General features: G+C 41.7%; 2 protein-coding genes across 2 annotated transcripts in view; both read left to right on the top strand.

Moving 5' to 3' along the window:
- The window catches only part of kif6 (kinesin family member 6), a 67,693-nt gene extending 49,691 nt beyond the window's left edge, over positions 1-18,002 (top strand). Inside the window, exons 16-22 of the mRNA XM_070979481.1 lie at positions 9,338-9,379; positions 10,036-10,108; positions 10,257-10,392; positions 11,572-11,660; positions 15,782-15,880; positions 16,611-16,726; positions 17,386-18,002. Coding sequence (XP_070835582.1) covers positions 9,338-9,379; positions 10,036-10,108; positions 10,257-10,392; positions 11,572-11,660; positions 15,782-15,880; positions 16,611-16,726; positions 17,386-17,396 — 566 coding nt within the window. The 3' untranslated portion in view covers positions 17,397-18,002. The remainder of the gene's footprint in view (positions 1-9,337; positions 9,380-10,035; positions 10,109-10,256; positions 10,393-11,571; positions 11,661-15,781; positions 15,881-16,610; positions 16,727-17,385) is intronic.
- Positions 18,003-20,343: 2,341 nt separating this feature from the next.
- Positions 20,344-22,281, top strand: LOC139342610 (potassium channel subfamily K member 16-like). Its single transcript, XM_070979818.1, has 5 exons — positions 20,344-20,556; positions 21,085-21,199; positions 21,280-21,446; positions 21,654-21,822; positions 22,076-22,281. Exons 1-5 carry the CDS (start codon positions 20,344-20,346, stop codon positions 22,279-22,281), a joined length of 870 nt encoding a protein of 289 aa, XP_070835919.1.
- Positions 22,282-25,677: the final 3,396 nt, after the last annotated feature.

Below are 25,677 nucleotides of genomic sequence, written 5' to 3'. Positions count from 1 at the left end.
GTCAGGGTTCCGTTTCCCCAGAGGGTTGATATGTCACTCAGCACATTCCTGAACTTTTCCAGGACCAAGAGTTCTGATTTCTAGCCACCTAGTCTTCCAACCTGTGCTTATTACTAGCCTGGCCCAGGCTGATTTATGATGACTCTGTAAGCACACTCATGTTCTTCTGGGCAATGTTGTTGACAGGTAGCCTTACTGTGCTAAAATGGCTGGCACAAACCCTAGATTCAGTCAGTGCTGAGTGTTGAGAAAGTTTTATCTCCAAGTAATTAACTGGTCTTTCTCTGTTGAGAACTCACATACATGTGTCTACTACTGCGTGCCAATGCTTTGACACCTTAGATAGTCCCTTGGCAGGAGTGTACTGAAGTAAAAGTACTGTTTTTTTAAGAGTATGAAATTGTACTAAAAAAAAAAGTAAAATAGCTTGTGTATAAATGTAAAAAGTGGCAGTGTTACCCTGAGTAAATGTTACTGCATTACATTTGTAAAAGGGGAAACATGGGCTCGCCTGGAGGAGCCTGTTAAATGTAAGACGGGAGTGAAGAGCTGTTTTTTTCCATTGTCTGTCTATGCACTTTGCCTTCATGCTTTGTCTTAATGTTATTTATATGTACCTCTTCCTCAAATGCCAACATCAAACTTTTCCAAGTCTGCTTTACCAACAGTTTCGACCTGTCCTTGGACTCTTGAGGTCCCTCTGCAGGGCTGGGCAGTGAGATTTAATGTGACCAGGTCTATGACAGTAATGACAGATGTTATTTGTGGGAAAGGAGAAGATTTTTGTTGTTGCACCACTATTCTGGGAGTTCACTGATGGATGCCAACCAACACCGCTCTTACCACTGTGGCACTTCTCAAAATCCCCTGTCCTTTTCACCTGACCACTGGATTTGTCACGCCATGAATCTTTATGAAAAAGGACATAGTTTTCTTTTCCACCACTCATGCCCCTCTGTTTCTCTTTGGGGTTACAACTAACCAGTATAGTCTTTATGAGCTCTGGGTTTTTAGCATCTTCAGGGGCATCAAACTCCAAATACTCCATCAGTTTACATAGTTTCATACTTTTTGAATGGTAACATTTGAGGCCTTGGTTGGTGTGAAAATTGTTATAATATAACAAATTCAAGTAATGATGCCAGCACAAACCTTATAACTGTTGCTGCTTTGATAACCCAAAAGCATGTCCTCACTAATGAATGTGACATACAGTAACAGAACAAACTATTGTCAACAGACATTTAGTTTCATTCTGAAAACGGTTGAAAAAATATGTTTTAATAACCTGGTACACACTGGAATGTTTCTGTGACCTTAATAACAGACTTAGACTCAGACTTTTACTTTATTGATCCCAATTTGGGAAAATATTTTTTTATTAATTAGTTATGTTCCACTCCTGGAAAAGAAAAAATGTGTATAAGAATATTGAATAGAATATTACAGCACATCCCTGTTGAAGAAACTTTAAAATTGTGGAGAATGTAAAAAAAAAAATACCTGATGAATTAGAAAAACAAAAATGAAATGCTTTTGTGAGGTCATCACAACACCCACTTTAAAGTTTGAAAGGATGAGGACTAAGCTGTGCAAGCATGCAACTATTTCACATAACAAGTTAAGCCAGTTGCAGAAGTGTGAACTCCCCCGACTTTTACAAACAGCTGATCAGAGCTCAGAGGACTGCCGGTATCAGTCTAGGGCAGTGTCTATGCTCAGACGTCCGTTTTGTCCCGCTGGCCTTGGTTGGTTTTTCATGTGTATTTTCGGTGTATTTTCCTGAAATATGTCTCCAGGACCGTCCTGTCCATATGCGGTGGTGCAATCTTAATGTCATTGTGCCCCTTCCTATCGTTACAGTTTTTTTCTTCTATAGCTACAGGATCATGGTATTCTGCCATGGTCTAAGTGTAGGTGAATAGTCAACCAGGTGGACAAGGTGTTTTGAATTTGGAGTGGTGAGAAACCACCCTTGGCACGGCAAAAGTGTGGGGAGGGTTCCTGGTGCAGGCAAAATAGGCCTAAGTGTAACATTGTCCATTTGCATATACTACCCACATTGTAATGAAGTAATAAAGTTTTCCTTTGACGGTACAGTGCATAGGATTTGGTGGCATCGAGCGAGCTGGAGATTGCCACCAGCTGAATCCCGCTCACCTCTCCCTCCCATGGTGGCCAGTAAAAAGATCAAAAACACAAAAGGCTCTGGTTAGAGACAGTATTTGTTTTGTCTGATCTGGGTGACTGTAGAAACATGGCAGTGTAGCATGGAGGACTCTGTGGACGTGCACATGCTTCCTCTGTAGATTTAAAGGGCTCAGTCTCAGGTAATGAAAACACAACTCTTATTTTCAGGTGTTTATGCACTAATGAAAATGTAATTCAGTAGACTCAGAGACGTGAAAAACGTGTTGTTAGGACTCGATCTGGATTGTGAGCTACATTTCTCTATTTTCCTGAACTGTGTATGTTTGTGGCTCATTTCACATGCTATTGAAATGGACAGGCTTACCTCACACCAGACATCGCTGCTGCCTCAGATCACGCTCTGTGGCTTGGTAGCATTCGACTGTTACCTCATACATGCCAACATACACTTATCACTCTTGGAATTGTAGTGTTTTTCAGCTTTTAATCCATGAGGTGCTGACGCAGCCGTGTATGATATGTCAACGTCATTACTGTGTGGATGTACTATGGAGAAACTGGATTTACTAAGTGAATGCAATATTTTGATAAGCCTTAACATTTTAATTCATAATCTGATTCAAATATGGAAAGATATCCAAAAAACATCTTGATGCTGTCAGATGTTATTACATTTTTAGGTACACAGAGCAGCATTCTTCCTAGATGAGCGAGTGTTTTTAGTGGACCGTGGTTGCCTCTTCTGGATGGAAAGTAGTACCATAATATTTAGCTGTGTGTTTCCTTGCCATCTTGGAAGCCCTGCTTGGAAATTTTACACTACCTGTGTCTCATGGTTAATGTAGAACATTGAAACATTCAGCATAGTATAGACAAAAGCTTTGTGCTGGTTTTTCTGCTGGATGTACCCAGCATTAGCGTCAGTAGCAGGGAAGAGAGGAAGAGGCAGTAGCCCTCGGAGACATGAGCGTCTAAACATTTCCATGATTTACAGTATTGTTCTTGGCCACAGCGTATGAATCTGGAATCTAATCCCACTGGAGGAGCCTATGCTCCAAGCCCTTTGGTCCAAAAAGTGTGAGGATGTATCAGGGATGCATGAAAGGTTTCGGGCAGCTGGAAATGAGCAGGTTCTCCTGATTTCTCTGCCACGTGTGATGGAGCATGTGGCACCTGCTTTGGAATCTCTGTTTGTCTTTGCTGAAGTGACCTGAAGACCCAAGGATTTTTTGGGATAGATAGGAAAGTCTATTCGAGTTTAAAATGTATGTGAGTACCAAGAAGATTGTTCCAAAGCACTTTTGAAGGAATATCACAGCACAAGTGTAACCACTAGATCGATTGTGACCATTACGGTGATTTACTTGCAGTGCTAATGTAATCAGCTGCTTATTAGAATGATTTATTTAGTTCCAGGTGTAGATTTTGACCTAGACAACACTGTCATGAGCACAGCTGTCTAATAGAAACACACGATGCTACAACCAACTCTCAGTTCATCATGCTCTTATGGTTCTTTTTATTGGTCAGATTATATTTGTGCATGACAAGGATTTTTATTACTTTGTGCACAGGCGTAACAATGCATTCATTCCTCAAATACACTTGAATCGACACCCACCCAGATACTGAGAAGCTGTGAAGTATGTATGATCTAGAGCTTGCTGTGGTATTTGTGCAGAATATCACGTGTAACCTCCAGGCCACAAACATCACCAAATATTTATTGAGGCTTGCAGCCTGAAACCGGTCCTTTAAGACGAAGGCACGTCCCCTGCCGATGTTGGGGGGAAACCCTGCATGGTTTGGAAGAGGTTGTGGTATTGAGCCCGCAGTCTTGTCCTGGAAGGGGTATAGGAGCACTCAAGTGTAATGAAATATTGCAGTCAGCACACCGCACACCACTATTACTTGACACGTATGCAAATGAATCTTTTATGGAATTTTTCTTGTCATTGAAGGTCAAAAATACTGTCGAAATTGCATTCACTTTTTCAACAGCATGTCCTGACCAAATAGTCTTTAATGTTTGACAATGCTGAGTTTATATATATTTTTAGTAGTATGGCCAACAGCACCATACTTTATTCTCACATCATATTTAAGATTGCGTGAGCAGAATAATGCACATATTGCATATGTCCATCTGCATCGTAGTCCAGGATTGGGAATAATTTAGGCATATAGCGCATCCAATTATTATGCCACGACCCTGACAAATACTATTGTCCTCATGTGCAACTGCTTGGCTTCAGAACATGCCATGACTGATGGAAGCCACGCGGGTGGTGTTGGCCCCATGCTCTTAATGTTGCTGTTACATGTTCCCTGCACTTTTTCACCCTGTCAACACGGCATGCTCAGGGCATAAATATTTCTTAATCCTTTATTGTTACATGAACGAAGGAGAGTAGACATCCTTTAGTCGTGGGTCATGTTTTAGAGCGTTGTGTCCGCTGGAAGACTTGGGCTGCACACCTGACCACAATGTAAAGCTGCATAGTGTCTCACTTCATTTACATTCTCAGCTGCCATAACTACTAATGTATGAAAACACATGGCTTTGTGAGGAGTTCTTACTCTATAGGCATTTGGAAAAACTGTGTCATCGTGGCCACAAAATGTCCCTGTGTGTCATTTGTAACATTTCACATCATCCATTCACGTCTCCGCTGTCTGCTGAAACCCTCAATAGTGGTCTACATCGAAAGAGAAGTATTTTTTGAAAGATGAGCTGGGGCCTAATTTATAAAGAATATGCTTAGGTTTATACTTGAACTTAGTCTTAAGATCATTTTCAATAGTGTGCGCTTACATTCAGTTCATAGGATGCTCAGCATAAAATCCTTGCTGAAGCAGGTCCTAAGAATCCAATTTGTAAATTACGCACCTGTGATCTATAAATCTCAAATCAACTGAAATCGACAACACCTGCTTTGCTATTTCCCCGTATATAATGCCAGTGAGGGTTTAGTCAGGAATAGCCATGGACCAGAAGAGAAAAGCAAAGGTTTTGGAAGACAAGATCACAGTGATGGTAGAGGAGATTGAAGCCAGGCAGCATATTATTAGGTGGACTAAACAGAGGGTTGACAAATAAGACCTATATTGCCACTGCAGTGAACAAGGTAGGGCAGAAGGACAGAACTGTGGCTGACACTGAAAAGAAATGGTTTGACCTTAAAGTACAAGGGAAAAAAGAATAGCCACACACAACACACAGCATGAAAAATCAAACACTAAGAATAGCGACTGTAGGTCAGCTAATTCCTCACACCTTTAGTTAGGGCCACGGGGCAATCGCCCGAGGGCTATTGGCAATAGGGCAATAGGGCTCGCTACTAGTCCTAGAGTTTTGAGAGCACCCAGGCGAATTATATAGCAAAACGTGCGGCTCGATCGGGATCGGCGTGCTGATATTTTTCTCAGCAAAATACGCGTTTTAATACGCAAAACTCATCACCACGGCAACCGCTGGAGATTTCAATGGGTGTGTATTGCACGGAATGTTCGTGCTAGAGTGGAGGGGATTAACTGTCAGAGTGGAGAGACGCTCTGAAACGTGTCTGAATTTTTTTCTTTCCACACTCCTCCAAAGCACAAATTTCACTCTACATGTTTGAAATTTTCCAGAGTTGTAGTGCCGCTTGTGCTGATTCTCACGATGTGCCTGGCTAAGTGATAGGACTTACGGTTTTTGAGTTCTCAGCCTCTGAGCGAGGAGAGCGCCTCTGACCTGACCCATAAGGTCCAATACAAATCAAAAACAGGAGAAACAGAAACCAACCATGTTTTTAACTCGCTGTAAAATCCGCATTTTTGACCCCAGCGGAAAAAGAAGTGATCAGCGTGTACAGCAAAGCCTTGTAGCTCTGATGGTGAAGAAATTTTGGCAGTAGGACTTTCGGTCTTCGTGTGAGAAGCGTTTGTTCAAGGGGTGCGCAGAGGCTAAATTCAGATGTTTCTGTCTCTGCTCCTCATTGCCTCCAATGCAATGCATGTGTGTCTGCACCTGTGTCTGAGTGGGTGACATCATTGATCAGGCCACCTCAACTTTCCATGGCAACCACTGAGCCTCTGGCCGTTTCTCAATACCAAGTACGCCAAGTTCGGACTTACGAACTTGGCAGTTTGGACTTAGCAAGTTCGACTTGGGAGTACAGTCTCTCCAGTTAGCAGGACGTTAGCAGGACGACACATTTCCAAAAACTTTGGAGCAAATTTTAAACTACGTGCTATCGTGATGAATCGACCACAGATTTTGTTTTAACATCCACTTTCTTACATCAAATAATCTTTAAACCACATTCCGTACTACTAAAACAGCAGTATTTCGGAACTTGTAACTTATAGTTGTGAGTCCTCTCCTCCGGCATCGTTGCGACAAAATGCATTCTGGGATACGTGGTTGCCCCACGTCCGCCCAAGTCACCATCCGATGCATACTCGATAAAGTGGGAGGGGCAAGAACACATCCGGGTATTTGAGTGTTCTTGTCGAGATGCGGACTTTTGAATTGGAACAGTACTTGGACTCAGAGTGATGACGTTTCTCAAGTACACAAGAACACAAATACAGAGAAGAACGCATATTAAGAAGCAGTCTCAGTACTTCTCTGAGCACTCCTCTCCCACATACACACACGTATGTAGTTTCAGCTGCAGCTATGCAGTGGCTTGACAATGAGCCACAGCCTAGCCTATTACTGGTGAGTTGTAAATGTTAGTGAGGTAATGAGTGATATTGGCCTGTTAGCATTAGCCACAATGCTAACATGCTAATGCTAATATGCTAACCTATGTTAAAATGATTCTACAATGCGTTCTGATGATGGTTCAGATGTTTTTAATGTGTTATTTGACATGCTAATGTTAGCATGCTAATGCTAAAATGCTAACCTTGGCTAAAATGATTGTTAAAGGCATTCTAATGGTGGTTCAGATGTTTTTAATGTTTTATTTGACATGCTAATGTTAGCTTAGCATTAGCAGCTCTTATAACGTGCACCGGCAGTAGCCCCCGTGGCCCTTTCATAATTTCCCAGGGGGAAATTGTCTAGTTGATCATTCCTATCACATTGTTCATAAAGCTTATGCAAAGTTCACCACAGGCTTGGATGCATACGCATCCCAAACTGTAATACCCCTACATAACCAGCAGGAAAATCCAGTCTTACATCAAGCCCAGCCTTTGCTTAGGGGTGAGATCGTTTCCACATCAAAATAAGGTGAAATAAATCACTCCTCATATGTGGTTTTCTGCTCGCGTCATGCTAGGACTGTGTTGTGTGAGTAGATTACAGAAAGTTTGAAAGCTTTTTTTTAGTGGAGCGCTGAGAGCTGATGTAAAACTAAACCTGAAGTGTGTGATAAGAATGTTATTCTTCATTAATCCCCGGACCTCTTCAGAGACTCAGCTTAAGTCCAGGTCATTGTCTTAAATGCTTTCAGTGTCTTCCTCTTCTTCTCTTTGACAAAGCAAGAGCTCTAATGTAGCTGTTCTATGGCACCCTGAGAGGTGTTGGATGAAAAGGTAGCTTCCCACACCACATATTTTGGGGGGAAATGATCATCTGGATTTCTCGTGCTTGGAGCTTGGGCCTTGGCTTTTAGATTGGCGACAGGATCGTATTACAGAAAGAGCTGCGGGCTCGCTCCGTCTACATGTGTGCTGTCTAACAACAGAGAAAGTGGAATGGAAACTCACCACAAAAGACTCTGCCTTCCAATGTCTCTTTTATCTTTTAGTCTGCCTCATAATTTTTCTGCTCATTCACTTAACTCACTATCACCATCCTTGATCACAGTGTGACCTGACTGGTCTTATAGTGTAGATAGAAATGGCCTCAAACACATACAGTTTATTTTAATCCATTTATTTTAGAGTTCTCCTGTGCCACTACAGCTTTGCATCACAAATTCAGTGTCTTCAATAAGGCAATTCATTACTTCAATTAAGGGAAGAGAGACAATGAAAACAGAAGGACAGGCACAGATTACTTAACCATATGTCAACAGTATTACTGCCACAGGCGGCGATCCAGAAAGCCTCCCTCATGTTGCTTCCAGGCTCACTGGAGTCACAAGAGTTCATTTTGAGGACTGTGGAACTGTGTGTCTCAGTAGTCTGTCCTGTCTTAAACACACAGTATGTCATTTGTGCTGCGTGAGGTCTGTCAGTCAAATCAGTGAGAACAGAAACGTGATGTTGTGGAGTAGCTTGTGATCATGGGAGCCACTTTAAATTCAAGAGTTAGTTTAAAAATTGTTTCTATGTTTTTGTTTTATTTCTCTATGATTTGCTCTCTTTGCACCTATTTCATGTTCTTCTTTCTTCTTTTTTGCTCTTTGGATGAACTCACTTGCCTGAGGCTTCAGTCATGACATTAAACCAGCATGTCGGGCTTTTTGTGTAAACCCCATCGAACAAAGAAAAGTGCTTCATGGCATTGCTGCAGTCAGTCCCATCACAGAAGACAGTTCTCACATTCACAATTCACAGTTATTCACCAAATAAATCATATGTTCTTACTATAATTCTTAATGATAAAACTGCTAATAATAAGAATAAAAATCAATTTATTTAATGCCACTATTACTGCTTGTGTTTTCCTCTTACCTGTTTCACACTTCTGTACTGTCTGATGGTTTATGTCCTTCTTCCACCATGCCAACTCTTCCTCTCACAGTCTCTTATTAGCACACTTAATGGCATTGCACTGAGCATTTTGCATATTGATTATCTTAGTTATATGGATCTGTTTGTAGTCACTCCGGCAGCCCTTTAAGAGGTTCATTACTGAATCCTGAACTGTGGTTTCTCAAGAACAGTAGAAATCCCAGTCTCATGTCTTGATGTATGTTTGTCTTCAGAATAACACAATGTCAGAAAACTTTTTCCCAAAGAGGTGCTTTTGGGTAATTGTAAACTGTATGGTTTAGACCTGCTCTGTATGGAAAGTGTTGTGAGACACATTTAGTTTTTCATGATTTGGCGTTATATACTGTACATAAAAACTGAAGTGAATAGTTTTAAAATGTGAACTTTAACTATCATCCTCAGACAGGCAAAGACAGTGATAATATAATGGAAAAGCAGGAATAATGTTGAAGAGTTGGCTAATTTAAATAATGTAGGAATGGGGGAGATGTTTTAAGTTTTCATTTCTTTCCTCTCACTTTCCCAGATGAGTTGAAGAAGCAGTTAGTGATGCACAGGGCAGCTCACGGTAAGATCAACCTGATAATGGATATGCCCAAAGCAAAACTTGAATGTACACTTGAAGCAATTAAATACATCACAGGCTAAACCTCCACATATTTCACTCCTGCCTGAGAGCATGAACAAAGCTGTCACCAATGAAAACTGTTTGCCATCTTTTTGATATTGAGCACCTTTCAGTTGGAGTGGTAAACACTATGGGCACACTGTGAGTGCTCCTCTATGTGAGCAGTGCCCACTTCAAAGCCTTTGCAGTAGGCCTCGCAGACTGAGAGCTTAGCGACAAAAGCCTTTGCATCCAGCTTTAACACTCCTTCATTTACTCTTTTCTGACTGTTTTCATCAGTGACATTAATGCTTTGATGAGGAAATCCGGTTGTAAAGCCCACAAACATCTATCCCTCCAGTTCAGGCGCCAAAGGCTTTTCTTGTTATCTCGAGTCCGGCATCAGAGAGCACATCACAGCAGCCTGGCCTCTGTTATCCAGGGCCAGTATTTAAAACACTGTCTTTGAATGAAATGCATTCACATTTACACAACACATGTTTGCTAGCTTCTGGATCTGAACCAAAGGGGCAAGAAAACGTTTTGACTGACTTAACTACAGTGTGTCCACATTTCTGTCTGTCTGTCAAACATTTCCACGGCTTCTGCCTGTCCAGCTCACACAGAGGCTGAAGAGGTCGACCTGGTGGAGGAAAACCTGCGCAAACACATTGAGCAAGAAAAAAAGGCGTAAGTGTAGAAAAGTGAATTTTAATGTATTACTATACCAAATGTTTTTATAGTTCCTCCCAGGACCCTGCTTAGATTGATTAGACACAGACGATGCTGTGTGATGTGACCAAAAGATGAATTTGGTGCGGATAATATGTCCCATCAGTTACAAGAGCACCATTGGCCGTCTCAAAGCGTTGAGGACAGAGATTGAGCACCTGCAGCTGTTGTTGGAAAGGGCAAAGGTCAAGCTCCAGAAGGACTTCCAGAAGTGGTGGAGCCAGGACACTTTCAGCGAGCAGGTGACTGACCTCCTGTTCTCCACCTCTGTATGACACAGCAGCACATAAAGCGTCTGTAAGCATGACATAATGACAGTGTGTCACAGATATGTGAGTGACTTTAGACAGGAAGGCTTGTCTGTCCATCTCTGTCTCCATATTTATGGGTGTTTTCTTTTGTGTGTTTTTTGAATATTCCCCTCTATGGCACTTAATTGTGTGTTTGCAATTTGATATGCATGTGTCTTTGACTTCTGAAGCTTTTATGGCACCAGTGTGACCATCACAGCCTCTGCTCTGCATCATGCTGCATGGCCGCAGTGGGAAGATGTGTAGGAGGCAAATACACGGAAACACATTTTTAAAGTATTCCATGTGACCCAAACAAGGGCCTGGGGAGCAGCTTAGAGGCAAGATAGCAACAGCATCAATACATTGTCTCAGCAGACGGAGCCTTAATAAGGACAATATGTCCATGAGGTTTCTCAGCAACCCAGCGGGGACAAGAACAGAGTCAGTGTTTATTTCAGTCCTAAATAATCATTTTGTGTGTGTGCGTAAATACTTTAGCAACATGTACAGTATAGTTAAAGGTAATTCTTGCTGAAGCTTGGGAGGACAGATGAATTGAAAAGTTCCACTAATGGATAACACTGACTTACAGAGATATAAGTCTTATACCTAAGTCTCTGGTCTCACACTTTGCTCAGCCTTTACGGCTGCTGTGCACATTTCCAACCACAAAGAAGATGTTAAGCAGAACATCTGACCAGCAGACACTGCTGGCTTCTGCTCTTTGGGTTTGATCTAATGAATGGAGAACAATATCTTACTCACATCTGAGCAAGGTTTGGGAATTTATTACTGAATGACAAACTGAAAGAAGAGGAAGTCTGACAGACAGGCCTTACATATGCAGTTTTGGTCGTCTAAGCAGGAAGCAGCATTTCCTTTCCAGCATACTTACATATATCAATCAGCTTTGTGGAACCATTTATTGCTCTGTTTTTGGAAAACAGTACACATGTGGTTGATTAAACCTGAGTGAGAGGTACGATGGAGCTAGAAGACACAAAATACTTTGTCTTGTGTTCCCTCAGTTACATATGGCCACATTGTGTTTAATGATCACCAACAGGAAATGGTGTTTTTGCTGATGTTCTGCAAATGTTTCAATCATTTCTCAATTAATGTGACTAGGAGTCTGAGTCAGACGCTACAGCCAGATGTCACACAGGGTCACGATGCAGAACCTTGCAGCCATCATCGCCTGGCACTCCAGGATTTAGGTGAGAGACATGTTCTGTGTTTTTGTGGTGTAAAAACTGACTGACTGACTGCTTTTTGTGTGTCCTTCCATCCCTCCAGCAGATGGAAAAGTACACCTATTAAAAGTGTGTTTTATTAGTTTGTGATGCAGTGGTCATGCATTAAGCATTCATTTTGAGTCTCTGCTGAACCAACTGGTTACAGCCGAGCCCCCAGTTGTTCCTCGTGTCTCGTGTTTTTTCCCGCCATGCCTGTCCGGAGCTCCCTGTCTTTGTCTCTCTCTGTTTGTCTGTGTGCATGATGTGGGCGTGGTGTTTCTCTCACTCTCCTGCCTCTCTGATTGCTCAAAGCCACACACCTGCAGTCTCTCTATTCATCAACTGTGCAGTATATCGACCCCAATCACACAGACACTTGAGTTTTTCAAGACAAACTGACACAATTTTTCATTTGTCTGTTGCCAGTAGCTGCACAGCAGCAACACCTTCACAAATCTCCCTCTGAATAAGGTTTCAGCTTCTGAGCTATTAGCTCGTCACCACTAAACTTGCTTGCATTACGCTGTCTCTGTCAGTCAGTAGTCCATTTCTCTTGAAAAGCGCGACACTCTGCATCTACTTTTGTTTTGTTGAGAGTCATGTCGTGGCCTGGCGTGTTGTGATCAGGAACATTTCAGTGTACTATTTTATGTTATCTTTGTATTCGTGAATTGCCTCGCGGGCCACGCAGACTGCCTGTCTGCCTATTCATCACTCAGCCACGCTCACATCCAGACTTCCCCTCTGTTCAGCCACACCGAATTTTCCCCTCTTCCACCTTCATCCCCTGAAACCTGCTTAGAAACATTTTCTTATTCATTCACAATCAGTGTGTCTCCTCTGTTTGGATCCCCCCTTGCTGATTGCTACAGAACAATCTGGCCATGTATGGACCTCGGAGGCACAAGGTCATTCAGAGCGGATTTGGATTCTTTCTGCCAAGCCCTTGCCACCAAAGGTGCTCTTGTGGGTTAATACAAGCAACTTTTACAAGAAGTCGTGTAAATCTCATGTAACTTGCATCAGTAGCCAGGTAGACATGGTTTCCACTCACTTCTCAAATCCAGTCCCTGTCTTCGAACCTAGCAAGTCTACTCCTTGAGCCACTCCTACTCCATTGACCGCCCCATTTGGAGAGCCTTGTGTCCTAGCACCCTTGGGACCTGGGTATGTGCAGGGTCCAAGATTACATACATTATGGAATTCCTTAATGCTTTGGCCTGAGCTACAGCTGTGTATGAGAACCAACATGCCAGTAGTTCCTCCTTTGTTAACTTTTGAGATCAGGAAAGTTTTTGGGGTAGAGACACTGCCAGATGTCTCCTCCAAATTTATGAGGGTCCCCCATGCTGTAGCAGGGTGCTAAGTCGAGTGTAGGATCATAGCTGCGATTGTGGATAGAATGATAACTCTTTCCCTTCGTCATCTCAGTGATGTGATGAGGGATAAGCTAGGCACTAGGGATGAAACCAACACCTTAGACTTCCTAATTTCCCTGGTTATCAGAATAGCTAATCATCTCTGTGAGTGCTGTATGGAGAGCGTTAGCTGCCCACCATCTTTACCCGCTCTCTTATCTGGCTTCAGAAAGCCTTTACAGACTGTGATGCTTTCTAAACAGGGTGTTAATAAGTACTGACCATGCACAGTCCCCAAACTTTTGATTCAGGTCCTTTTCCATTTTTGTTCTTTAAAAACTGTAAAAGATGGAAATAAAAAAGTCATCTCACTCTAAATATTGAAGAAATGAATCATCTTTAACTTTTTACTGTTTGGAAATCAGGTCCTCTTTTACTCGCTTAACTATTCACAGTAACAGAAATTTTGAATAGGGGTACCCAAACGTTTGCATGCCTCTGTATTCTCCCCCTCCACCCACATGGATTATTTATGACCACCAGGCTTACACCATCCACTGACTGCTGGATGTACATCACCTAGCCCGGGGGAACCAATACCTTGTTATCTGAGAGGGGAATGGTCGTGAGCAGCGTACACTGTCTCATCTTGAAAGCAAAAATCAGGACTGAATACTAGGAAAGAGCTGAAACGGTTGTCTAACCTGTCAGAAACTCTTTGCACACGGTACAACAACAAACTGGCACTGACTGAGGGGAACATAGAGGCTGTTTGGAACTGCCTACTACATACTACTGACAAACGTCTGTTTGTCAGTAGTATGTTAATTTGATTTATTTTACAGTATGCTCAGCTAGGTTTAGCTGGTTTCTGGTTCTTGAAAGCAGAAATAAACACTAACACAGCTACCTGAGAGGTGAGACGTCTACCTGAGGATTGGAAGGAACAAGATCCAAATGTGTTTTGTTGCATTACTTCACAAATATAACATGAGTTGGAGCTAATCCTCCTGGTATTTCTGCTGCTTTGGAAGCACAACGTTATCCTTGTTCTTCTTCCTTCCTTGTTGACATATTTTTGTTTGTTTGTTTTTGTATGTCTGAGTTAATGCCCATGCTGGTTTGGCCATATTATGAACACTTCCTCCTTGGCAAAAGCTGCATAAGTTCAATAAAATATGTCAAAGTTAATGTAATGAAGAGAGTAAGATTAAGGAATGACAGACGTATGAGGACCAAACACATCTTTCAGCTGTGGGCCTGGCTTTCCTCTGCCATTGTTGCTGTAGTCTGTGGAGGTGCTTATGGAGCTTCTCAACCCTGAAATTGTTCAAACACTTTTTCACTTCGTCAGCAATGTTTTGTAAAACTGTCAAAATCCAAAATCTGCTCAGTTGATCTCTCATCTGAGAAATTATCAGAACTCAATTTAGTGATAAAATGGCCCAGCTGGTTGTTGTGACTCCTTGAGCGCTTTGCATTGTGGGAGTAGCAGTAGGCGAGATAGACTGGTCCAATGTATGCTGGAGATTTTCACAGATTCAGTATGTATGACTGGTATACCAGGTGGTTTCAAATATAGCCTCTTTCTGTCTGGGTTTGTGTGTGTCTGTGATGTGGGTGTGGTGCTGTAGCTGTATCACCACTCATCGTCTACCCTGCTCACATCCAGCCTGCCCTCTGCTCTGCCTGCTCATTGCTCAGCGACGCTCACATCCGGCCTGCCCTCTGCTCTGCCATGCTTCACTTGATTAATGGCCAACAACCTAGTCCTCAGTGCTTGTTTCCATAGAACAAATATTGAACAAATGGTAATTGTGTTTGTTTGCTTCATGGCAAGATTAGTAGGGGAAATGATTCACATTATAATTAGCCATTTAGCAATTATACAGGTGGTATGTGGCATCCCATGTCTGCCACAAGTCTTGGATGACACAGATATGTGTGGCCTTCACAGACACGACCACAGGTTATATTAAGTTGGCCATCTTCACTACTCAGACTGTATCAGGGTATCTGCAGGTCTTAAACTCTTAAAAAGCACTGAATTCATTTTCCTCTAAATGAAAAAATAAATAAATCAGACGCTGATATTATTGTAGTACTGAATAGAATTTCTAAAAGTCTTAAATATATTCTCTTGACTGCTGTGTGTTGCAGTAATGTAGTAAACGCTGCTGTCTTTTCAACTAGTCCTACTGCTAGCTGCAGCTCTCATTTTTAATTCACCAATCCATTTCCTGCTGCCTATCTGAGTCCAGGGTATGTTACACTAATTGTGTCATCAGGAAGTATTGGTTATACAGCTGGGATATGTTGAAAAAATGGCAGGAAAGAATTATTATAAATTATGTGGCGTTAAAAAGGTCTTAGAAGCCTCCTGAAACCTCCTGTGCAGACTTTGTTGCATTGTTGCTCCCTCTGGTGGTTAAGACAAGCACCTATTGGTGATGATGCTGAAAATTAAAGAATGACACAGAGTACAGACAAAGTGAGATACATGGAGCACCTACTGTACCAGGATTATGGCATAGCAATAATTATGAAGAGCTCTGCTACCCCGGTCTGAGCAGTACTGTGAGAGACTCTGTAGTAGGCCCCTAGCCAAATCCAGACTGCTGCACCACTTCTGTTCAAGATATCAGGTCAGCCTAGCATCTCAGTTTAGTTCCTCTAAGGTACTGCTGGATTATACTACACTTTGTTCACATCATGTAATTGTAATTACTTCTCTCTGAATTTCAGAAGCTTCATCCCCAAAAGCACACCTCCCCTGACAGCTGTCCCAGCATGGCATGAGTCCCTGGATGGGAGGGTGACTGACTTCACTCCAGCTGAGTGGAGGTACACTGAGGCCTAGCTGAGCATGTTGGAAATTAATGGATGGCTTTGAAATCAGAAATCAGAGCAACTACATTCATCAAATTTGTAGCTGTGTTGGCTTTTCTCTATCTAGTGCAACTTTGATTCACCAAGTCCATGAAACATAAAGAGATGAAGTGATATTTCAGTAAATTTTGTTCAATTAGGGTTAAGACCCATTTATACCCTGTGCATTGTTCAAATGTTTGCACGAATGTAAAAAATATAGTTGCGTATTCCACATTTTTGCAGACACTCTTAAGTCTTCACATACAGCCCAAACCCATAGATTTTATAGCTGTGCAGTGTTTTCCCTCCTACATGGCCATACATTTGTAGTTCTTTGTGAACTTATGTCTCCAGACTCCATTAGCAGATCAAAGGCCTGGGGTCGTCCTTGAACGCTGCTGCTGAAACTCCATTTTACAAGCACAGTGAAACACCCAGTGCATAACATACATGCTTTTAGCTGTTTCCAGCAACCACTTCCAGTACAGAGATACTTCTGTCTGATAACTGTGAAGGTTTTTAGCTTTAACAGTTAAAGCATTTTACAGTTGTTGTGTTCAGTGTGCCCTCCTTCCTCCAGCAGACACATATACCACAAAGGATTTGCTGTAAGATAGAGCAATGTAAAAGTCCTTATTTGTGTTCCAGAAACTGAAGATTTTCAACTGATTATCATGCTACATTGAACATATGTCCACTTTAGGGCCATGTCCACCGCCATGCTCTCATCTTCCTCTCTGCCCCTGACTGGAGACCCACACACTGATGCTGATATTCTGGCCTTTGTCAGAGCCAGGCAAAACCTCCTCAACAGGACAGGTAAATACGCACACACATACACACAAACTCTCACCCGTTCAGCAGACTCATTCTTTCTCTACTGCTCTGCAGCCACTGGTAGTTTGCTCTTACATATTTTCTCTCTGTTACACTCTGTCTCCTCTGCTTTTGACCCTTGTGTAGCTGCTTACTTTGGCAGACAGTAAAGTGGACTGGGCTGTCGTGTGGTTTGTCACTAGCTGTCCAGACCGGCTGAGGTCATATGAATAGACAGAACGATGGCCAAACGAGCAGAGACACCAGACAGAAAAACACTCGTTTGCCCTCCATAATCTTTCTTTCCCCACTTTAGGCAAGGTTCCTAGTTCCATGTCTTTTATCTTGACACTACTGCTGCATAGTGACTTTTCCAGACTTTTTTTTTTGTTTAACAGGAAATCCCCTCTCCTCGGTTGTTGAGAACCCCTGTATGATTCTGTCCCTCCTATCAAAACAGCTTTTAAGCCACTAGTGCACGCAGGGAAGTGTAGGGCCAACAGGGGCAGCACGATTTCAGAGTGGAGGCTATTATTGTAGTTCAAGTCATTTCATTTTAAGGATTGTTACCCTGAAAATCCAAATTTTGATTTTGTGCGAAGGGTTTTTCTTTTCCTCAAATACTTACAGGATATCTAATCTGCCTTTTTTATGAATTCCAGGTTCATCTTAGTAAGACAGCAAAGTTCTGGTGAAGTATGCCAGGCGTGAAGATATCAGGACTGCTTGTACAACCTCCGCATCTGTCAGGTGATAGAATGATCTAAAAATGTGGATTAGACATCATTGGGTGTGGATGCACTGACAAAGATATGAGCTGACATCTCAGCTGGTCCAAAGAATTCCAGATTCATTCATACAAGGACCCCTCTGCCAAACAGAAGCTCCTGTCTGGGTTTTCAGACTTGTTATGGAGATTATTACAGTCATATAATGACCCGTGGTATAAATCACTGCCCACGCTGGCTATTTGATCTGTGCAAATGTTGTCTCAAGATATCAGAGGAAGGAGCGGGCAATAGGAAACCGCTTGGCTCCAGTATGTTTGACTTGAATGTATTATGGCTTTTTGAATGTTCGCAGGAAGTGTGGACATGCACAGTAGCAGATACAGTTCATATTTCTGCCTGCTTTTGTTTTATTCCAACGGTCACAAATGTGGTGTCAAATGTTGTCAATAGAAGGTTGTTTGATTATTTCTAACATTCTGTAAAAACAGTAGTGTTTTTGTAATGATGCAAAAATAAATCTGAGTAATGTCAGCAACCAAAGGAACTGCAAGATGCCTGAATGTGTATTACTGTAGTACTTCACAGTTACGAGCCTAAGTGGTTTATGAGTTACTTCACCAGTATACACTTACAAACACACACTGTACTGTCGGCTGTTTGGGCTCCATTACACCCGATTTGCTTGTTCTGTATTCCACAGGAAGCTGTTGTCATGTGATTTGAGTGTGATTCAGTTGCAGCATTACATTTTTTGTAAACAACCTGATTCATGAAACAGCTAGCCACAGTTGGTGTTCTTAAAATCTTTTTCTTATACAGTAGCTCCTCCCTCACAGTTACTCCCTTGCAAATGACAGTTGCAGTGTGGGGGTTACTATGTGTAATTTCCCTATGGACTTTAACTGGAAAATTACCCCCAAGAAGGTATAAGGACGAACTTTGGTTTTGTCATCAATGATAATGGAAAAGTGGTCCACGATACACCAATGGAGCTCTAAGGTTGCCTCAAAATATGAAACCATATTTTCAAGTGTTGTGCAGTGTATGAGATGTTATAAGCACATTATTTTTTCAAAATCAATGAATGTGCAGTGGTTTTAGGAATGGATCATCTCCTCATGGTTAAATATCCATCTGTGTTCACTACTATTCAGGGACAAAGGGAAATGGAGTCTATCCCAGCATGCACTGTGTGGAAGGCGGGCAAACACCCTCGACAGTCCTCCAGTTATTACAGGGCTTCCTTAAGATACAGCATTTGAAATTCAAATAGGGTTTACAAACATTTCTTTGCATGCAGTATTGATCATTGGGCATTGGAAAGAATGATTATTCTTGGATGTTTACAATCTGCTAACATTTAATGTGATGGTTCAGTGTGGATAAAATCAAACTAAGGTACATTAGATTGAATACTGGCACTGGACTGGATAACTCAGTTCAGTTTTGAGTGGCCTACAACAGGCCTGGTGTGGAAATGTGCTTGTGTGTCTTTCTGACTGCATGCTTATGTACAGTTGCAGGAGACCTGTATGAATAACAGACAGTTCTTGACTAAAGGTACTACCACTTCACCACATGAATGCAAATTCCATCCCTATCAGACCATGTATCTGTCTTATCCAACTGTCCCAGTGTTCTGACATTCACTGCATCCATCAACGAAAGCTGGTCATCCCGATCCATACATCCAGTGACCTCCAAACCACGGCTACACACCTACCCAAACAGAGGATGATCTGTGGACACTGGAACAACCTGTTTGCATGGCTTTGCCTTGATTTGTTTGACACATGACAAGCAGCTGCACGATTTGCATCCAGGCATAGTTGCCTTGGAGAAAGAGTCTTCTTTGGTCAAGTCATGTTATCTGTTATTTCTCTCAGTCGCCTCACTTCATCACTTCATACCATGAGTACATTTAAAACCCCTTTGAATTGACAAAATTGGCACAGAAAGACACAAATTACATAAAGATTATAAGTCTACCTCAGACTAAACAATAATAATGACTGTCTGCTCTAAGCAGCAGTGGAAGCTAATTAAGTACATGACTCCATATTATATCTTAGAGAGCTACCAGAGAGAGTAGTGTTTCCTTTAATAATGGCAGTGTATATGACCTCTGAATGTTGGGAAATGTTTAAAGATCTGTTGTGTTGTCGCACATGTTCCAGCAGACTTCTATGGAAGTTGAGCTTCAGCCTCGTGAGATTTGAAAGTGACCATACTTCAACTAAATGTATCTCCCTGGGCATGGCTCAAGCTGTGGAACCTACCATTATTATTTCAACAGCAATTTCTGCAAAGTGTGTCAATCCTGGAATCCAGTAGTTTGTGGATGAATTACATGTTCTCATGAAATTAGTCCCAACAATTCAGAATCCAGTTAAAAGGCTGCGGCACCAACAACCAACAGCAGGTAAAATATTAACTTTTGTTCTGCTGACAAGATGGTGCCACCGTTTCCTTATTAGTGGAAACAGCTGAAAGTGTGTGTGTCCAGATGTCGCTAATGGAGAGGAGGAGTTTGATCGTTACCAAAGCAACCCATAAATCAACACCCAACAGCTGAGGAACTCTGACCAATCAGAATAAGAGCATTGACTGGAGATGTTTTACCTTTGGATGATTATCCAGTTAGAGCTTTACCAAACATCAACTTTTCTTGATGTTGTGTTGTGAACATTGAAACTGGCTTTAAGAGCACTCTTATATACATTTTTGTCTCTCTTTTGGCAATTTCCTATTCTCTCTTTTGGATACGAATGCCACAGCCTGCAGTAATTAAAGCTAATTTGAGGAACTACTATTTCATCAAGACATTGATCATTAGTCTTTTTTGAGTTAGAGCAGCAATTCTGTCCATTCTGGTGCTGGAGGAGGTTGATGGCGAGGTTCCAGTTGGTCCGGGTCAAAGTGAGCTGGACAGTACTTTTGGCTCTGGCCCATCTCGTGTACCTGCTGGTTGGGGCCATCATCTTCCAGTTACTGGAGCAAGAGGCTGAGAGCAACAACCGAAACCACTTCCAACTGGAGAAGTTGCACTTCTTGTCTAATTATACCTGCCTGGACCGGCTAGCCTTGGAGATGTTTGTTCAGGTTTTTCCTCCACTTTTATCACAGTTCTTTAAGGAATTCATGCAGTTGAAGAATAACAGAGGAACAGTCAGTTTATGATGGAAGAATACTCTGGATTCTGTCATACTAAACCAAATTTGTCAGCTTTTTTCATATTCCAAATGGTGACATGCTAAAATTCATGGTGTGTCTTTATCTAGGTAGTCATGATTGACTTAAGGCTCCTAGTAGTATTGTGTGTACACATAAAAGTATGTATTTAATCACTGAGTAAATATGATAATAAGGGATCAGTAAACACTGAGTGACAGAAATTGGAAGACTGATTTTATGATGAGGTTAGGTACATAGCCCTAAAAGGTATTACAATAACCTGACTGAACAAACCAATAAATGTGTCTTGATCCAAAATATTTACCAAACTGAGTAATGGAGTCGGCCATAGTGAGGTGGATAAGTTCCTTTCCTTTTTAAAAGGTCCAAATCTAAAAGCAGCCGAGTGCGACTTTATTCTGGGATTTTAATCAACTTCTTTGTGTGTGTTTGCAGGTGATTTTGGATGCTTGGGAAAATGGAGTGAATCCCTCAGGCAACTCAACAAACCCCAGTAACTGGGATTTCTCGAGCTCCTTCTTCTTTGCAGGCACAGTCGTCACAACTATAGGTGAGCATCTTCACATGTTTTTAAATCATTTCAACTCTCTGATTCGATAAGATAATGACAAATCATGACCTTGTTCGCAGGATATGGCAACCTCTCCCCCAGCACTGTATCCGGTCAGGTGTTTTGTGTGTTTTACGCATTGTGCGGGATCCCGCTGAACCTGGCCTTACTCAAACAGCTTGGGAAGTGTCTGACCATCCACGTGGGTCGACTGGAGAAGGGAATCGTCACAGTTATTCCATTCAGGGTATTAACCACAGAACTGACGCTTTTTGTGACTGCTACTAAAACATCTGCCATGGCTCCTAGACAGATTTATAGCCATCGTAACTTTTGCTACCCATTACTGTAGTGATCAAACCACATAGGCCAAGAAAAGGCAGTTTCTACCTTGCCATGCCCAGCTAATGTTTATGGATCTGACCTAAATCCAGTTTTGCTGTGTGTTTCCTAGCAAACGGTTGAGGCCCTGGCTGTGAGCTTCTTCCTCATCACAGGCAGCCTGTTGTTTTTGGTCATCCCTCCTCTGCTGTTCAGTTATGTGGAAGGCTGGACGTTTGGCGAGGCCTTCTATTTCACCTTCATTACTCTCAGCACCATTGGGTTTGGAGATTATGTGGTAGGTGAGTAGAGAGAGCAAACAAGCGCTAACGTGGTGGAAAAACTGCAGCTGTCACCTGCGTAAGATGAAAACGCCTTTCAATGCTTCGAGGCAATTACTGTGCTGTAATTTTAGATATCTAATGTAAAGGAAGCAAATAAGAGTCATCTTGTTTAGATAAAAATTATTTGAGTTTGGCTTTTCTACACATTGAGCCAATGTTTCTGTCTGGGATAAACCAGCATGTTCTAACGAGGTCATGTGGGTTCTTGTAGGGACTGACCCGGAGAAGGAGTACATCTCTCTGTACCGCAGCCTCGCAGGTATATGGATCATCTTTGCCTTGGCTTGGCTTGCTCTTATCCTCAACATGGGAGCCAGAGTAATGGAGCATGCGATTGGCCTGACTCATCCAGGCTTTCAGAAACAGGAGGAAGAAGACGTGTCGTCCAGTAAACTAGAGGACGTGTCAAAGATCTGACAGTGAACTGCAGATGGAACAGTAGTATTCACTGGGTAGTGTATATATTTAGTGTGACTGTTTTTTTGTTTTTGTTTTTTACGATAGATGGTACAGAAAGATAAGAGATGTTAATCTACTAGCCAAAAATTGTTGTGTAAGATATTTCCTCCATGATATTAACTTCTTCTTTAAATACTTTAATTTAGAATTATGTTTAATCTTGTTGAGAAATGGCTTGATATTACACAATAGGCTGGATAAACATTATAGCTTTTGGTTTGGCATTCCTACCTCGGTTCAGCCAGACAGTCAGTGCAGTAGACCAGGGCCCATATTTATCACACTTCAAAGAATTAGACTGAAGAAAAGAACATTTCTCAATATAATAAGACACATTTATTAAGTGACGCACTCCTACAGGCAATATAGTTTAGCCAGGAATAGCAACTCAAGTGATCCCATGATAAATCAGGATTAGCCAATTAGAAGCAAGGATGTAACCTACATCTGCCAGATGTTTGTGCTTATAAAAAAAAATAAAAAAAATCTTGAATCTTTACATGATTTAGATTATTTTTAAATGTGAACCATTTCCACTAGCATTTAACATGAGAAATTAACAACTCCCAACATATGTAATTCAGAAATAGGAAGTAAATAATGAGAAATGAACTGAAATGGAAAGAAAAAGAAAACCAAGTTAGAGCACAAACAAAATTGTGCTGCTGGTAGATGAAGCACATCAGAGAAAACATAAGAAGTCTGGAATATCACAGTGACTTCTCTCAGACAGCAGGTAGAATTAAATATTTTTATGTATAAATGTAAAATAATTGCTGAGCTGTGAAATTGTGTTCTTTGAAGTCTTGTACTTTTTATTGCGTGTCACCCATCTTCATTATTTGATCATTCACAACTGTGCATGTATACATGTGTGTATGTGTGTGTCTGTGCTTCTGTGTGTGTGAGAGAGATTTATTTTCATTTCATTTATTCTTATATTTAAACCAGGGACAGTGTACAATAAATGTACAGATATAGCACAATGCTAATTTCCATCTGTTGTCCCTGGCTCTGTGGATAATGCACATATAACACTGTATTACTGCCACAAGTGGCAGTTTGGCTTCAAGCTCTTTCTGTGCTCAGCTGAAGGAAGCAGCTCAGTGGGTCAAAATTAAAGGTGCAAGTAGTAACGAGTAGTTATCAGACTTCACAAAGGGGAGCAAAGTCACTGCAGCTAGTTTAATTCTGTCTAAAGAAATGAGACCAATCACACCTGGTTGATGTCACAAAGCCTGCAGCATTTCAGTCATTCCACACTCAAAGTTCCATCATTTGTTCCTCCTCATGATGCCTCCAGTGATTTTAATCATTACTCAAAGGCATCTTGAGTTATGAGCAAATATGTGACAGGCTACATCCACTTGCACCAACCAATATGGCACTTCAGATTTAAAACTGTCTAAAACATGGACGTAGTTTCTGTGACGTCATCCACAACTTTCTGAAGAACCAGTGTGAAGCCGTCGCCATCTTGGCAATGTCTGACTCCACCAAACTCCTGGCTAATCCAGAAATGAAGAAAGAAAGAGGTAGAGCGTGGGTGGGGCTGATGGGGGCTAAATGAAGTCTGGTTGCTGAAAACTAGCTGCTAGCTGTCACTCAAAGCAGTCGTGCCCACAATTATCCATAACTTTAAGCATTAATAGAATTTTTACGTGAGTCTTAAATAAAAAACTGTTTCGTGTACCAGGCTGTAAACATGCTTATTTCTTCTGTGAAGCTGGCATTTTAAAATGGGGTCCTTGGGGATGACTTGCTTTTGGAGCAGCCTCAAGTGGCCCTTGGAGGAACTGCTTTTGGCACTTCCGCATTGGCCTCATTTTTCAGGTTGCCAGTTGCTTAATACTTTCCCGCAGAGCATGGACACTTAAATTGATGAAATTCTGTCCACTGGCTTTTGCGGTACACATTTTTGATATTTGTGGTGCCAGCACACATGATTTCCAGTTATGGACCAGAATTTTGGCTGTTTTAGCTCATTCAGCTTATGGTGTGCGAGTCCTTCAGACAGAAAAGAGTAACAACAATAATAAACTGGCACAGTCTCTTGAACCCTAAAACATCCTCATAACATCAATAAACACACTTGTCAATAAACAATCCCTCTTGTCCTGAGGAATGAAATGCAAACATAACTGAAACTGAAATATAGTCTCATATATAATGTGGAGGCTCTGGGCTTTGTTGGCTGGTGGAGTGCAGTAGGTAGACTTGAAGCCCTAGAGACCATGCAGTGCCTCTAGACACCACATACAAACTACTGGTCTTCAACTGACTCCAGCCATGATGAGGCAAACTCCATGATCTCACAGACAATGGCCAGACAGTCCAAATATTTGACCTTACCTGTAGTCATCTCTCACCGCCCAACCTCTGCTGGTGTCTCTCCCTCTTCTCATTTTGTTCCGCTAGATTTGCATGACAAGCCTTTGGAGTGGTTGAGACAGTAGTGCAGGTGGAGGTTAATTTGCCTGCAATGCCTGGAAAGATGAGAAGCCACAAAGGTAAACCATCACTCCTTGCTGTCCCCTGTTGCAGAGGTTGAGACGCTGAGCTTGCCTGGATCCCAAAGTTCTACCAGGGAGCCAAGATGGAAATAAAGGAATTGTTGAACTTGGCGCGGGTGCCCTCCATCCTCATGCTCGGGGTGGTTTATGTGGCCTATGTGCTGATTGGTGGGGTAGTTTTCTGGAAGCTGGAGGGAGATCTCGGACAGAAGGACATCAGTCTTTTACTGCTGAACAAAAAGAAGCTGCTTACGGCGTACACCTGTCTGAACCAAGAAGGCCTGGAGGCAGTGGCTCAGGTGAGGCACGGAAACATGGGACATCAGAAGAAGCAGGTTCATAATAGTCACCTCAGGTTATGGATGGCAGTATATGACACTCGTTTTCATTTAGTAGGAAGATCCTAAAAGGCAAATCTGAGCTAATACCTGCGTTGTTGTTTAATCTATGCTAAGCAGTGGGTTTTAGGGAGATTTCCGTCTTGATCACAACCCTATTCCCATTACACATACATAACAATATTCCATAGTGGCCAAAACAACCAATAACTTACTGGAAAATTAATGTATTTAAATCAGAATAACTGCATTAAAGAGTCATATAATTTGCATTTGGATTAACTTGAATAATGGCATTGAAAACTGCATCTGAATAGCATAACTTGAAATTTAGTTTATTGATTTGGAACTGAATTCCAATAAATTTGAATTGAATTGAATATTATGAAATGAAAAGAATTCATTTGCTCTGAAACAGAATTTGATCCTCACTGAATCCTCACTTTTTACAGCATCCCTTACAGGCGGTTACTCTCTCACTGGGTTTGTCAGCAGATGTGTGT

Source organism: Chaetodon trifascialis, chromosome 14 (assembly GCF_039877785.1).
Source record: "Chaetodon trifascialis isolate fChaTrf1 chromosome 14, fChaTrf1.hap1, whole genome shotgun sequence".
Classification (NCBI taxonomy): domain Eukaryota; kingdom Metazoa; phylum Chordata; class Actinopteri; order Chaetodontiformes; family Chaetodontidae; genus Chaetodon; species Chaetodon trifascialis.
The sequence above is the reverse complement of the archived record's forward strand: the minus strand, read 5'-3'. Positions and strand labels throughout refer to the sequence as shown.

Coding starts and splice junctions, on each gene's coding strand:
- LOC139342610 (XM_070979818.1), top strand. CDS start 20,344: ATGGCGAGGTTCCAGTTGGTCCGGGTCAAAGTGAGCTGGACAGTACTT. Junction 21,447..21,653: donor TCACAGTTATTCCATTCAGG/GTATTAACCACA, acceptor TGTGTTTCCTAG/CAAACGGTTGAGGCCCTGGC. Junction 21,823..22,075: donor GTTTGGAGATTATGTGGTAG/GTGAGTAGAGAG, acceptor GGGTTCTTGTAG/GGACTGACCCGGAGAAGGAG.